The sequence below is a fragment of the Palaemon carinicauda genome, chromosome 3 (assembly GCF_036898095.1).
Source record: "Palaemon carinicauda isolate YSFRI2023 chromosome 3, ASM3689809v2, whole genome shotgun sequence".
NCBI lineage: Eukaryota > Metazoa > Arthropoda > Malacostraca > Decapoda > Palaemonidae > Palaemon > Palaemon carinicauda.
The window spans coordinates 144,928,992-144,943,475 of record NC_090727.1 but is presented as its reverse complement, the minus strand read 5'-3'; the positions used below and the strand labels follow the sequence as shown (position 1 = coordinate 144,943,475).

General features: G+C 40.7%; 2 protein-coding genes across 5 annotated transcripts in view; one reads left to right on the top strand and one right to left on the bottom strand.

Annotated features, from left to right (window-relative positions):
* LOC137638590 (melanopsin-A-like) overlaps nt 1-10,021 on the top strand; it is a 102,005-nt gene extending 91,984 nt beyond the window's left edge. For both annotated transcript variants that reach the window (XM_068370794.1, XM_068370793.1), the window contains exon 5: nt 9,244-10,021. In XM_068370794.1, the coding sequence (XP_068226895.1) occupies nt 9,244-9,799 (556 nt within the window). In that variant the 3' untranslated portion in view covers nt 9,800-10,021. The remainder of the gene's footprint in view (nt 1-9,243) is intronic.
* A 1,447-nt stretch (nt 10,022-11,468) lies between these two features.
* The window catches only part of LOC137638589 (DNA repair protein REV1-like), a 73,540-nt gene continuing 70,524 nt past the window's right edge, over nt 11,469-14,484 (bottom strand). For all 3 annotated transcript variants that reach the window (XM_068370790.1, XM_068370792.1, XM_068370791.1), the window contains exon 16: nt 11,469-11,867. In XM_068370790.1, coding sequence (XP_068226891.1) covers nt 11,738-11,867 — 130 coding nt within the window. In that variant the 3' untranslated portion in view covers nt 11,469-11,737. The remainder of the gene's footprint in view (nt 11,868-14,484) is intronic.

Genomic DNA, 14,484 nt, shown 5'->3' with positions numbered 1-14,484 from the left:
CTACGTGAAAGAAATGCCTGAATAAATAGTGGCAGCTCTCCTCTCAATCCCAATTCATGAATGGTTTTAAGAATACCATATCTCCATGTGGTATCATATGCCTTTTCAAGGTCAAAAAATACTGTAACATGGTGCTGTTTAGAAGCAAAGGCTTCACAAATAGATGACTCAAGTCGTATCAACACATCAGTCGTTGAGTGCATTTTTCGGAATCCACATTGAATCGGTGATAAAATACCTTTCTTTTCAAGGTACCATATCAGCCTTGCATTGACCATCTTCTCCATGATTTTACATAAACAAGATGTCAATGCAATAGGACGATAGTTTGCTGCTAAAAACTTGTCTTTACCGGGTTTTAAAAAGGCTAAAATAATGGCTAGTTCCCAAACACTTGGGTAGCTATGATCATGCCATATTCTATTAATAATGCTTAAAATAAATAGCTTTGTATTAAAATGTACATGTTTAATCATTGCATATGGAATTCCATCGGGTCCAGGGGCTGTATCGTTGCAATGAGCAAGTGCGGAATCAAATTCTCTTTCAGTGAAAGGAGAATTATACGACTCTTCCCTTCTTGTTGCAAAATTTAAAATTTTCTTTTCTTCAGTGCTCCTATACTGGTGACCAGGGGCTCCTTCACACTTGCTGGATACATTTGAAAAATGATTAGCCAGGGCATTGCTAACTTCATTTGCTTCAGTTACATACTGGCCATTCACCTTCAACACTGGTGGTGGGTTGGGGGTGAATTTGCCAGCTATCTTTTTTACTTTCCTCCACACAGAAGATGGTGGTGTTCTACTGTTAATAGAGGAAACAAAAGACATCCATGACTGGCGCCTTGCTTCTTTCATGGCACGACGGAACTGTGCTCTACATTTCTTGTACATTATTAAATTCTCATCAGTTCTGCGTCTACGCAATCGTGTTAGAGATCTTCTTGTGGCTCTGTGGAGTGCAGTTAGTTCTGAAGACCACCACGGGACTGGTCGTCGTTTGAATAACCCTGTTGTTTTGGGAATTGAATTGACTCCTGCTGTATGAAGAGTTCCATTCAGTAGGTCTATGGCATCATCAACACTTTCAAACTGTTCTGCTCTCCCTTCGATTTCACTTAGCTCACAAAATTTAACCCAGTCTGCCTTGTCTAGATTCCAACGTGGCGATCTTTGCAAAGGCGGACCCTTGTTGGTGTTTATAATGATTGGTGCATGATCACTAGTATGCCAATCATCTAATGTCCTCCAATCAAAATCAAGAAGGCAGTTAGAGCTTGCAATTGAAAGGTCAATGCATGACAAAGTACCTGTCTGAACATGAAAGTGTGTGGGCTCTCCTGTATTAAGGAGCCCCACATCCTCATTCTCCACAATTGATGAGATAATATTGCCCCTTGTGTTGGCCAAAACATCACCCCATAAAGGATGTCTACCATTCATATCTCCCAGTAAGAGAAAAGGTTGAGGGAGTTGTTGAATGACCTCTGCTAAATCATCATATAAAATATTATCATTTGGAGGTAAGTACAGAGAGCATATTGTATATTTTCTCCCTATATCAATTTGTACAACAACTGCCTGCAGGGTTGTACGTATAGACATGGGTATTTGGGGAACATCTCGACGAATGTACATGAGACTTCCGCCATGGCTCCCTGCTTGTTGATTATATGGTGTTCTATAGCTAACATACTCTCGAGGACTAGGAGTGTTAGAATCAAGCATACTTTCCTGTAGACATACAATTATGGGGGAATGCTCATGAATTAGGAGCTTAAGTTCTTCATATTTCGCCCTCAAACCCTGACAGTTCCATTGCAAAATGGAGGAGAAAACTATGGATTATTTCTGGAAGACATCTTGGATGAGGTCTTCCCATTAGCAGTTTTTAATGTAACATCATTACCAGTATGTTTCTTCAGAGGTGGTCTTGTTATGTTGGGTTTAACGTTGGTGTTTTTCTTTGTATTCTTTTTATCTATTTGTTGAAGTGGATGGTGGACCTCAACTTGAATTTCTGATTTATTCAGTCCATCTTCTGGTTCATTAGAAACATCAACAGACAAAACATCAAATTTATTTGATGTCATAACCTTAACGTTTCTAATGGAGGGTGGAGAGAGAGATGGAGGTCTCTCTCTTTTGCGATTAATAGATGGTGGGATTCGAGGTTTTTGCACCTTTCCCACAACAGGTGCATCAGGTAAGTTAGTCTTAAGTGGAACCTCCATCAGATCAGGCAAGGACATGGCCTGAGAGAGGTTTGTATTACTTTTTGTAATGGCGGCTGAAGGCTGTACAGAAATGGGCAATGACCTAGTGTTAATACACCGTGGTAAAGCCTCAGGAGGTGATAAGGTTACCTCGTTATTTGACATTTTGTCAGATAGTATACTTTTTTTTGAGCTATTGGCAGTGCTAGGTTGGTTTGATTTTAATGCCTTAGCATATGTATTTGATTTATTTAATAGTCTTTTGGCATGGGTCACACTTATGTGTTCTAAGTTTGATTTGTTGAGGGCAGCTTCCTCCAACTTATATAGCTCGCAAATCTTGTCTGTGGATTTGTGATTCGAGCTGCAATTTAAACACCTGGCTCCAAGTGCACACTCTCCATGGTAAGATTTGGAGCAAATACCACACATCTTCTCATTTTTGCAAACTTTGGACGGGTGCCCAAATTTAAAACAATTAAAGCATTGCAATGGCTTCTGCTTGAAGGGTCTTACTTTAATCCTTTCGTTCTCGATAATAATATGAAAAGGTACATCAGCATCCTGGAACGTAAGGATTATCATTGATGTACCTGGGACTTTATGAACTTTCCAAACATTTAATGGACACATGGCCAGTATCTCCTCCTCTGTAAAATCATATAGGTCTCTGTTAAAAACTACGCCCCTTCCGTAGCTAAAATTTAGGTGGGGTTTGACATCTAACTTAATGTCATCATTATTTATTTTCATATTGGACAATATTACCGACTGTGTACTGGATTTGGCATGGATAAGGAAACTATTTTTTCCGAAACGAGATATATCGCCTGGTGCAATAGTTCCTACTTTTTTCTGAATCAATTTGCATATTTTAAAATAATTCCCTGTAACCCCCTTTGATTCAGCTATAAGCCACATCGGTGGTTTTGGATTTCTCTGGGAGGGCATGACTAAATCTGTGCCTTTTTCCAACCAATCGGCAGGCCTGTACACATCTAAATCTTTTGGTACCTTATCGCAGAGAGCAGCCGCGACATTCAAGTTATTAATTTTAATATTATTCAAATTACTTATTGCACTAAATGCTTCGTCATAACTACTATAAGATATCCATGAATCCCAAGTTTCAGCTTCAAGTTTCATCCTTATTTCTTTTATGCATCCATAGCATTCAAATGCTTTACATAGATCATCATAATTTGTTTCTATTGAAATTTGTGTAACATGGAGGATTCGAAGTTTCCTCGTGTTACCCAAATTACTCGATTTAGAAATATCAGTAGAATGGTCCTTTCCCGTTCCGAGGTCATCAACAGAGCTATCCCTTATCACATTAGCAGAGGTCGTCAACAGTGCCGGGGGAGAGTCAGCGTATCCAGGGGATGGGGGTTCGTTCCTTAAAGAATCCATAATAGTAAAGAGAGGGAAAACAGTTAGTTTGATGTACCTGCTCGAGAATGTTAGGTCATCACGCGTCGGAAAGGAAATTTGCACTCTCTACTATCGGCACAATGAGAGTATACTTCCCAGATGGTCCACTCCATACCCTACCCGAAGGATAGCATCAAAACAGATATAGAGGCACAGGTGTAAGCTGAACCCGCCTGTTAGGACTGAGACCAAGAAATTATGGAATCATCCTCCCCATATCTATAATGACGGGCTTCCGGCCAAAAGCCGAGAGTCCTACCCCAAGCATTGGATCCCCCTGGATTCCGAAGACCCAACACTTGAGAATAGTTCCGCCAAAAAGGTCCAAACCATCTTCGGGATGGCTGAAATCATCCAATACTCTCATATATAGCTTTGAATGCAAACACCTCCCAACCGCGATACCTCCTCCCACTCATCAAAGCAGGCAGCAATAAAGGATGTATGAACATCCCCGCCGGGGCTACAATGGATGTGAAAACATCCAAGCCATAGGAGAAAAGAAAAAAAAAATAAATAAATATATATGTACATAATATATACACACATATAATGAGGGAAATTTTTCTCATAGAGTTTGGAAAGCAAGACTAAAGAAAGTTTGTGAAATTAGGATAAGGTTGAAGTAGTATTGAGAAAAAGAAAAAGGTAAAAGAGAGAAATTTAGATTCGAACTGGGGGAGCAATTTCCCCAAGTTCGAGAGCCCTCTTGCCCGTCACCAAGTTTCAGCACGGGAATTAAATGCCGTGCTGAAGCTTAATGACTTCATCAAGGCATTCTCTCATTACTCAAAACAGTCTAAATGTTGAAACCAGGCTGTTTTGAGTCCCCAATTGTAGGGACCGTAGGCATTATCTTCCTTTGGGAACCCCAACTTCTCAAGTGAGGTTAAATGTCCCCAAAGTTTCTGCCACCAGCGAGTTGGAAGAAGAGATTGTTGCAAGAAGGGGAGTGCTATAAACTGGCCTGCACCAGTGGTAAGGTGATGGAAATGCGCCCCCCCCCCAATAATGCATGCAGTTTCCTCTTCTTTTCTCCCTATCTCCACTGAGACTATATTTGCTGGGGGGGGGGAAGGTTGCGTCAATAGGGTTTTGAGGATGAACTGCAGCAAGCGAGTCACTGCTCTCTGCGCTGGTCTTCATGCTTATGCTAATTGAGTGGTTAAGGCTGGGATTGATGAAAGGCCACAGCCGCTGTAAAATAGTCACGCGTTTCCTTCCTCCACTTTTCCACCTTAGCATTGACGAAAGGACACTGCCACTGTAAAATAGTCCTGTGTTTTCTTCTATTTTACACTGTAGCACCTAACTCTCCTGGTGGAAAGGTGGTGGTTCCTTGAATAAGGAGTTAAGGAGTGTTAACCCTTTTACCCCCAAAGGACGTACTGGTACGTTTCACAAAACTCATCCCTTTACCCCCATGGACGTACCGGTACGTCCTTGCAAAAAAAATGCTATAAAAAATATTTTTTTTCATATTTTTTATAATTTTTTGAGAAAATTCAGGCATTTTACAGGAGAATGAGACCAACCTGACCTCTCTGTCAAAAATTAAGGCTGTTAGAGCAATTTAAAAAAAATATACTGCAAAATGTGCTGGGGAAAAAATAACCCCTTGGGGGTTAAGGGTTGGAAATTTCCAAAGAGCCTGGGGGTAAAAGGGTTAATCATTCTCTATGACCAATCAGCTTGTGGAACCTTGAAGTAATAGCCTCACAATGCTTGAGCACTCAATTGGCTTACTGGTTGGTTGCCTGGTGCATTAATAACTCCTCCGCCCTACCTACTGTCAAGACTGCATTAAGGGCCTGTTTCTTGCTAGGGTCGGTTAGGTCATCTATATCAGCAAAAAAACCCCACCAGTGGTCTATCCAAGAGGCTTCTGGAATTACAAGTAGTTATGGCCGTGATTTCCATGACAGACGCCTCGGTCGCCGAGCAACCCACTGTCAAGCTTGTTACTGCAGGATAAAGTGGAAGAGGGTAGGGGCAGCATTTGATATTATTTCTTTTGGCCTAGCAAAGGCTGCAGGAATCACACAGGATGATCTCCCTGACCTAGGGGAGAGTCCTTGTTATTACATTATTACTTCCTAAGCTACAACCCTAGTTGGAAAAGCAGGATGCTATAAGCCCAAGGGCTCCAGCAGGGAAAATAGCCAAGTGAGGAAAGGAAATGATGAAATAAATAAACTACAAGAATAATTAAAACAAGATATTTTAACAGTAACAACATTAAAATGAATATCATATATACAGTACACTAAAAGACCTTTAAAAAACAAGCAAGAAAACTCTACCCCAAGACAGTATGGCACTACCCTAGACTAGAGAACAGTGGTTTGATTTTGGAATGTCCTAGAAGAGCTGCTTACTATAGCTAAAGATCATCATGGTGAAGGTCTTCTACCCTCACCAAGAGAAAAGTAGCCATTTAACAATTTTAGTGAAGTAGTTAACCCCTTGTATGAAGGATTGCTTGGTAATTGTGTTGTCAGGTGTATGAGGACAGAGGAGAATATGTAAAGAACTGGCCAAACTACTTGGTGTATGTGTAGACAAAGGGAAAAACCATAGAGAAGTATCCAATGTAGTACTGTCTTGCCAGTCAAAGGACCCAATAACTTATCTAAGGCTTTCCTAGGCTAAAACTGACCAGGGGAGCGAGAGTCTAGGTCTCGTGTTACTAGGGGAGTGACAAAGAAAACCTATGGGGGGAGAGATCACACCTTTCATTATGTTGAGTTTGTCTTCCCTTTGCTTCCGAAGGAATTAGCACTGCATGTTATGGAGGGAGACTTCACTGTCGTTCTCTTCAGATAGATGGGAGGAGCCCAACCATCTGGAGCTGACAAGAGCCTCAGATCTAGTGGTCAAGGAACCTTTGGAACGGTCTTCCAATCCTTGCTCTCCTTCCTATGGACACCAGCTGCAATAGAAGATGGCTCAAAGTTGTTCTCCGATCTTCTGGAGTGACGTTGTTTAGATGGCAATTATAAGGCCGAATGTCTATCCTTTGTATCTTGACTTGATATCCTGCCAGAAACTTAAATTTGACAGCCAATAATTGTTTACCAATGAGATTTCACGCAGAGAGAGTGACCCTCTCTGGGTCAGGATGTCGGCATGTCTCCTCAAGGGAATGTGACCGGAATCCTGCCCTGGGTGTGCTTCCTGGAGCTTAGCATGATGGGGACTAAGCTTGCCAAAGGGAGGCAAGAGAAAAGATTCTTCCTCTTAGAAGCTCCCAATTTTGCTTGGGAGTGAAGCTGTTGAGATTCCTCCAATAATGGGGAAGGCTCCTGTGGTGATGGGTTACCTTAAGTATGCCATATGTGTGTTGGAGATCGATCCCTCCAAGCTAATCTTGGCTGATCCTCCGAAGATGTGTTCAGTATGAATGTTCAGCTTTCCCAGAGCATGATCTTGAAGGCCTGTCAAAAGCTGAGTTAGAGGACCCCTTTGCCCAAACTTGCCTCTTCAGGAGAAGAGCGCTTGGGGGAATCGAGTGACAATGGCTTGCGACGATCTGATGGAGAGCTCTTCAAGGATGTGGTCAAAGCTAGCTGGCAATAACTATCCCTGTGTCTGGCTCGAACAGGGGAGCTGTAAGAAAATTGGTCTGTGGGGGAAGGCTTAGTTTGGTCAGATGAGGAACGTCGATGATAAACGTGAGGCAAACGAATGTGATCCTCAAAGGAGGAGTGGTTAAAAGACTACTTTAAAGATAAGCGCAGGGAAGATAAGTGCCTACAATGGGGCAAATACCTAGAACAGCCCTGCTTTGCTGAAGGAAGGGGAGGCAAAGACACATGAGGACGAGTAAAGAAGTGAGGCTCATTGGAAGAGCTTACAGGAAAAGCTCGACAAGAAGAAAACTGACGATCAGAGGACTGATGAAGTGAAGAGCATCCCAAAGCATGTCCAGCTTATAACGTGCGGGACGAGGAGAGTTAGAGCTCCTTGGAGAAAATAGCCTGGAAGTTGTTTGCGATTGCACGGCTCTGTGTCAGCAAGGAGCAGGAGCAGCGCTGAAATGAGCGCATAAAGCAGGAGCCTGGTCCACAGGAGAATTAAAGGCAAAGCTAGCCTAGAAATGTATCTAAGACTACAAGGAGATGAAGAATGTTTACAACTAGAAGGACTTGAGGAAGAAACTTGTCTGGAAGTGTGATTGTGAAGGTCTGCCAGCTGACATTCTAGAAGGTAATCAGGGTGGCTAGTCCTCGTTCAAGAGACTGCCACTGAAGGGCAGGTGTAAGATCCTCCTCTGGAGAGGAAGGATCGCACCAAGGTTGTGCAACAATCCTGCAAGCATGCTCCTGGAAGGACGAGGGTAAACAGCTTGCAGCTTAAACTTCCAATTCTCGGAAGGGCGGGGCTAAGGCTCTGGAGAGGCAGGACTAAGGTCATCCTTTGCAGGTGATGGGGCAACAATTCCTGTGCAGTCATTGAAGGGGCAATGATCTCTGGAAGGTACCTGAAAGTAAGGGCTTGCTGCAGCTGTTCTAACGTGAAACCTTGGATGCCTAAGGAGGGCCACAACAACCGAAGAGCATATGACCTCTGAAACAAAGAACACTCCCCCCCTGAGGAGGAGGTTTAGCTATGAGAAACCGATGGACACCCTTGACCCATGACTTGTCCTATAGTTAAAGGGCCATCACTCTTGCTATATTGGCCTCTGAAGGAAGCCAAAGGAGAAGAGAAGAAGGAAAAGTACCATGGGGCGGAAGAAGTCGCCCAAACCTATGACTTTGAGGATGACCTTGAAAGCAAAGACTTCTTAGGTTTCTTCCTCCTCCTGCCGTACTTCTGCCATTGGTCACTCCCGACATTCGTTAGATGGCGATATGTGTACATACATGCCCTTAGCATTAAGGACACAAACCAACGAGGATCCACCTTTGGAGCACTCGTGAATGTGCCACAGGTCTTGGATGACACCTGGACATTTCCTCATAAGAGGCAGCATCCTCAACAAAGCAAACATGCTGGAAAGAGAAAAAGAAGAATCTTTAAATTTGCCAAAATTGTTTCAGCCTGGGAAGGGGTGTGCACTCACTGACAGCAGAGATCCAAGTTTGTTGTCAGTAATCTGACTGGGGTGGGGGGTTTAGGGGGGTTCCTTAATGCTATCAACAGGTAACTACCGGTTGGTTGTTTACACCTCTGTAATTTTAATTGTTTTGTACCACCTTTACTTATCTATTTTCCTAAGTAAAGGGACGATAGTTTGTATTTGTGTAGGAACAAATCCCTTTTTATTGTTACTTTAATATAATCTGATCATTTTATCTCAAGGAGTATATCATCTAATTTCTAAAGTACTTGATAATGAGAAGTTTCAAGGAACCAAAAATTATAATATATATAAACTAGTTTGGTTGCAGAATTAAATTACAGTAATTGGTCTATTAGTAACCTCTCCAAATTCTATGAATCTGCCTATGAATATAAAATATGCTAAAAAAAATTCTTTAACATCAAATTGATTGTTAACTTCATATTGAACTTGCATTTAGGAAGAAAATTTAACAAATGTGACACTGGTATACACCTCATTAATGTTAATTCTCTACTTCTAGGTTCTCGCAGTGTGATTATAGTCCAGTTCAGCATTTCATGCTTTCTAGTGGAGACATCGTTTCAGGAAAATCATATGAAGAGGCCAAACAGAGGTATTTAAAGCAGAAGTATTCTCCAAAAGAAAACTCATCAGAGTCAAAGAATGCAGCAAAATTCAATTATCCTTCGGTATCTCACAGGACCTCCATGACGGCAGAATACAATCTTCAACTACCTCAACAGGAATCTTTCGAGTGTTTACAGTTAAATGACTGGAATAATAAGGAACAAGGAACAGCTAATTCCTTACCCACAAAGTCCTTGGAACATCCAAGTTATTGCATGAAATGTGAGAGCAATTGTTATTCTAGCAGTCACATGTTCCACAATGGTGAGAATGAAAACAAAGACTGGGATCAGTCTGACTGCAGTACATCTAACCTGAAAAAGGTTGGAGATTGTTTTGGAGCTCAAAACTCTAGTTTTATGAAAAAAACAGATTCTTTTCAAACTACACCTGCAGGTCATAACCATAACATGGAGAGAGATGACCAAAATGGAATCTTTACCATTTGATCTTTATCTATAAGAAAATTCACGTCATTATCACCATCATATAAATTTAGGTCTGGATAAACATATCATATTCTTATTGAAATTGTGTCATTGCATTATACCTCGTGTAAATAGCTATCAATAGAAATTTAATAAATATAGGATGTAAATAATGTGTGTAAATGCAATTAAGCAAAATAGTGTAAAAGCAAATAAGCAATATAAAGACAACTATTAGATTACTGTACTGTATATTCATTTCAATTTCCTAAGATCCATTTATGATATTTTATTTATTGAATTCTAGTTAGCTTACTACTTTCTTAAAGGGCTCCTTTTCTAATGGCAGTTCTCTGTAATTAATATTTTCAGGGTAGGTGGAATCATATGGTTAACACAGCAACATCTGATCACCCAAAGAAAATTAAATTTGCCATGTCAGCTACCACTACATGACCTAGATTTGGACACAATCAGACTTGCAGCCCAAAAGGAAGCTAGATACGTCACATGGTGGCTAGCACTGCAGTGTGTAGTGGGGATTATACAAACGTGAAAAACCGAAAAAATGTTGCCACAGGGTTAGATAACACTTCACTACCCTTGCCACATGAAAGCAACTTCAAAGCAGACTTGAATGGAGCAGCAGTGTTGATACTTCGGTGGTTACCATTGAAGTTCTGGTGCCCATAAAGGTAACAGTTTGATGGATAAGGGAAGTCTATGATTGTCTCCCTCGACTTCTCCTCTTGCCTTGCAAAGTAGGAAGCAACAGCATCTTCCCTCTTAAGCACTCAGTTCACCCACCATTTAGTAGACTGATGCACCAAGGAGATAGCCTTGAAGCCCAACAGGATATAGTCTGTAAACTACAACTCAGGATTTGTGTAGTCCTGAGAAACTGTAAAGTAGGGAACAGCTACTACACCATGGTCGATCCACTAAATTGCCTGTAGGCTAACTCATGAAAGTAGCCTCCATAGCAGCGTAGGACAGTTCCCTTGGTCTCGAGTCTTTATTGGTAAAAGTATTCTCTGCTGCGTTGATTGGAAAAGGAGAAAGGTCAGCATTCTCAGGAACACAGAATCAACACTGTTGAGAGACTACAGAAGGCAGGATATTGATTTATCGGCTCAAGCGTAGCTAAGAATTGATGCCATCTAGGGCCACATGAGGAAGGCAACCAAAGGCCGGGTTTTAATCCTTGGGGGGCACTGAAATGCAGATCAATGGATGTCATACAAGCTTTCGTAAGGGCTAAAGTTGCCACCCCAATCCTCTAAGAAATTGAAGAACCTTTTGCGACCTCATGCAGACTTTAGTGGTGTCATATACAGGCTGCCAACACAAAAGCCTCTGTCCCATGCAAGGTGTGGAACAATTTCAACTGACTACCTCACCAAGGTTGTTGAATACCCAAATGAGGGCAAGTCCTTAACAAAGTAAACTGTCTCTGGATTATCTATCTCTCAAGCTGAGGGCCCAGCATCTAGTGCTAACGGGTCATTTTAATCCAGAGACAAATTCCTCTGATAGATTCATCTTTGTGACTGACAGACAAAGATGAAAAGGATACTTAAATAAAATATTTTAGGTAAATTTTCCCATGGATATAAAATGTATTATTTTACTTATGCATATTAACACCTGGAAAAAAAATGTGGAATGCTAACTATAAAGACTCAGAAAATGAAGATATGCAATCTTTACTTTAATAATGTAAGGTACAAGTGTGGGTTATATTATTTTTATGTATTTAATTTCATTAAAATGATTTCACTACGTAGTAAATATTTAAATTTTCAAAGGATTTGGTATCAATACTAGATGCCTTAAATATAAATGCAAATCCCTTACATTTGAAGAGGTAGTTGCATATTAGTTCTTACATATCACAGCCATTTTTCTCAACTAGTGAAAAATATCACAGTGTCTCAAAGACTTGCATAAAGGCCTTCATTAATCTTCAAGTGTAAGGGAAGGAACCTTCATCTTCCCTTCATAATGATACAACATTACACTCTGAACTCTCTCTACAACATTGCAGTAGGCCAGCTGCCACAGTTTGTTACAGGTGCGTATGACTTGCCTGAAAATATAATTCCAGTAATTATTTCACCTCATAAAGCAATCAATAAAACTAAAATACAATGCCTTCCATTACTGTATATATACTCATGCAATAGCTAATCTCACATCTAGATTAAACTTTTACTTAATTTCTTTATCCCACCTCCTACTAAAATAAAAGTATTGTTAAAATTGTTTAAATCATACAGCCACAATAATAACCAAACAAAAAAACAGCTGTTTTGTTATAAATAATCGAATTGAATAACAACTGTTTTGCTTGTACAGTATTTCAACCATTGTACAATAGTAAAAAACTACTGTAGTTGTTACTGAGGTAAGTAAATAAGACTACATTATACCCTTACTTGCTATAGAGAAAAGATCAAGGAAATAACTACCAAATATAAAAAAGCTGAAGGTGGGAAAACAAACAATGTTCATAGCTGCTGAGCTGTTTGGAATTTGGGAAATCTGTGTCCGAAATTGGAGGAATAAAAAGGAAAACTGGTGGAAACTTCTAACTTCTTGTAACAATCTAAAACAAGAATTTAAAATTCATGAAGTAAGAAAAATGGTCATTCCCAAGTTTATATTAAGTGCAGGATGGTACATTTGGTTTATGAAAAAATAAACCAAATTGGGCATAAATTTCCTAACTGATTGGAAGAAAATTATTAATTTACTTAGCTTTCCCTATATAATCAAGCACCAAAAAGCTACAAGCTACAAATTACTGTGCATCGCAACATAGCTGAAACTTCGGTTAATTTCCATGTGCCGTTAAACTATACCTTAAATAAAATGTGAGAAAAGCATTTGAGATAAAACTATTTACCTTACAATGAGAAATTAAAAATAACACACAAGGAAGTACAGAAATTTGTATTTTCCCTTACTATACAAAAAAGTGTTCTTTACCATGGGATATGTTGTGCCAGCGTGGCTTTAGTTAAGTAGCCATAAATTTTTTACACTAGGTATACCAATCTGCCACTAGTTAGGAGAGGGTAGATCAGCTCACACTCGACCTATGTATTATGTCACTTTTGATTAAAAGGGTAGGACTTTCTTGAGGGCCAGGTCATGGCGGGACAAGTATGAGGAGAGACTTCAGGTTTGTATAGTTAGGAAAAATACAAATTACTTCTAAATCTGTCATTTGTTCCTATACACATACAAACCTATTGCTCTTTACTACGGAGATACACCCTTATGTGGTGGAAGTCCAAAACCCAACTGACTGGGAACTTGACCTGGGGTACGACTCTGGGCTCATACGAGCATGAGGGGTACCCTGACACCTCGTAAGCTCAATCTGTTAAGCTAGAGAGTTGATGGACTGGGCAATTCTGGTGAATGAGTGGAAACTAAGCACTGCAACTTACCATATAAGGAAATAATGGGGTTAACACACACACCTAACCTAGACATTGCCCGACTCGCCCTCATAGGGAGTACGGGGACGTAACAAATATATTGTATAAGTATTTCAGGCTACACAAGGGAAATGGTTGTTATCTGCAGTCGAGGTAGGCCAGCTTGCACGATCCTCGAGAGGCTATGCCCCAACAGGTGAAGATGAACGAAGAAAAGATTACTTGTCCTGTAATAGAGCTGAGGTTGCTTACACCAATTTTTGTGAAGCCACCACTGGACCTATGGAGAATGTATCCAGGCTCCTGTGGGTTAAGTCTTACAAGTAGTGGACTGAGAAGTTGTTTTGATGCTTTCAGAAGTCTGCTTGAAGGACATGCGCCACAGAGTAGTTTCTTTTGAATGCTACAAACGTACTAACAACTGTAACATTGCGAGCTCTGGGTCTACGATCTCATTGAGGAGTCAGAATTCAATGTCCATTCAATGACTTTACAAACCCAAACCGAGATTGTATTCTTGGCGCTTCTCATCTTGATCCTGCACATGCTTACCAAAGGTCGTTCTATGTGCGGACAAGCTCTGGTAGTTCTTTTGAGATAGCACCTCGGCACTTTCACAGGACATATTAACAGTTGATCGGTATCATCAGTTACACGACAGAGACTCAAAATCTGGAAGGGCCTGCACCTAGAGTCTGCGAAAGCAGGATTCTGAGTGTTAGTATTAATGAACTCGGGGACAAAGTTAAGCGTTACTTGCCCCAATCCCCTTGAATGGGCTATGTCGTATGAAAGACCATGCAACTCGGTAACTCTTGGCAGTGCCCAAGCAAGAAAGCAAAATGTATTAAGGGACGATAAGTCGTCGATCTGATGCTATCGGAACTCGGAGTCCTTAGGATCCCTGTGCTCAGAGCAAAAGAATTTCAGATGCTACAAGAGAGAATAAATGTGTAGATGGCTGTTGGGATCATATGTTCCAGGGAGGCCAGGTGTCGTAACAGGCGCAGCCACAGGTCTGCTTGTAGAGATTCTCACTTTAGAAAGAAATGTGCTACTTAGTCACTCTATTCCGTCTTGGTAAGAAAAAATCTTGCCTAATAGGGGGGTCTATTTGCATCCTGAGATACAGCAGGATGCAGAGAGAACTTCTCGTAATTTACGACAATCCCCAGATAGTGACAAAATGCAAGGAGTGTGTCTTGGTGTAGGGGAAGGGTTTTACAGTCTACTAGGATCGGCCAATTGTCTAGATAA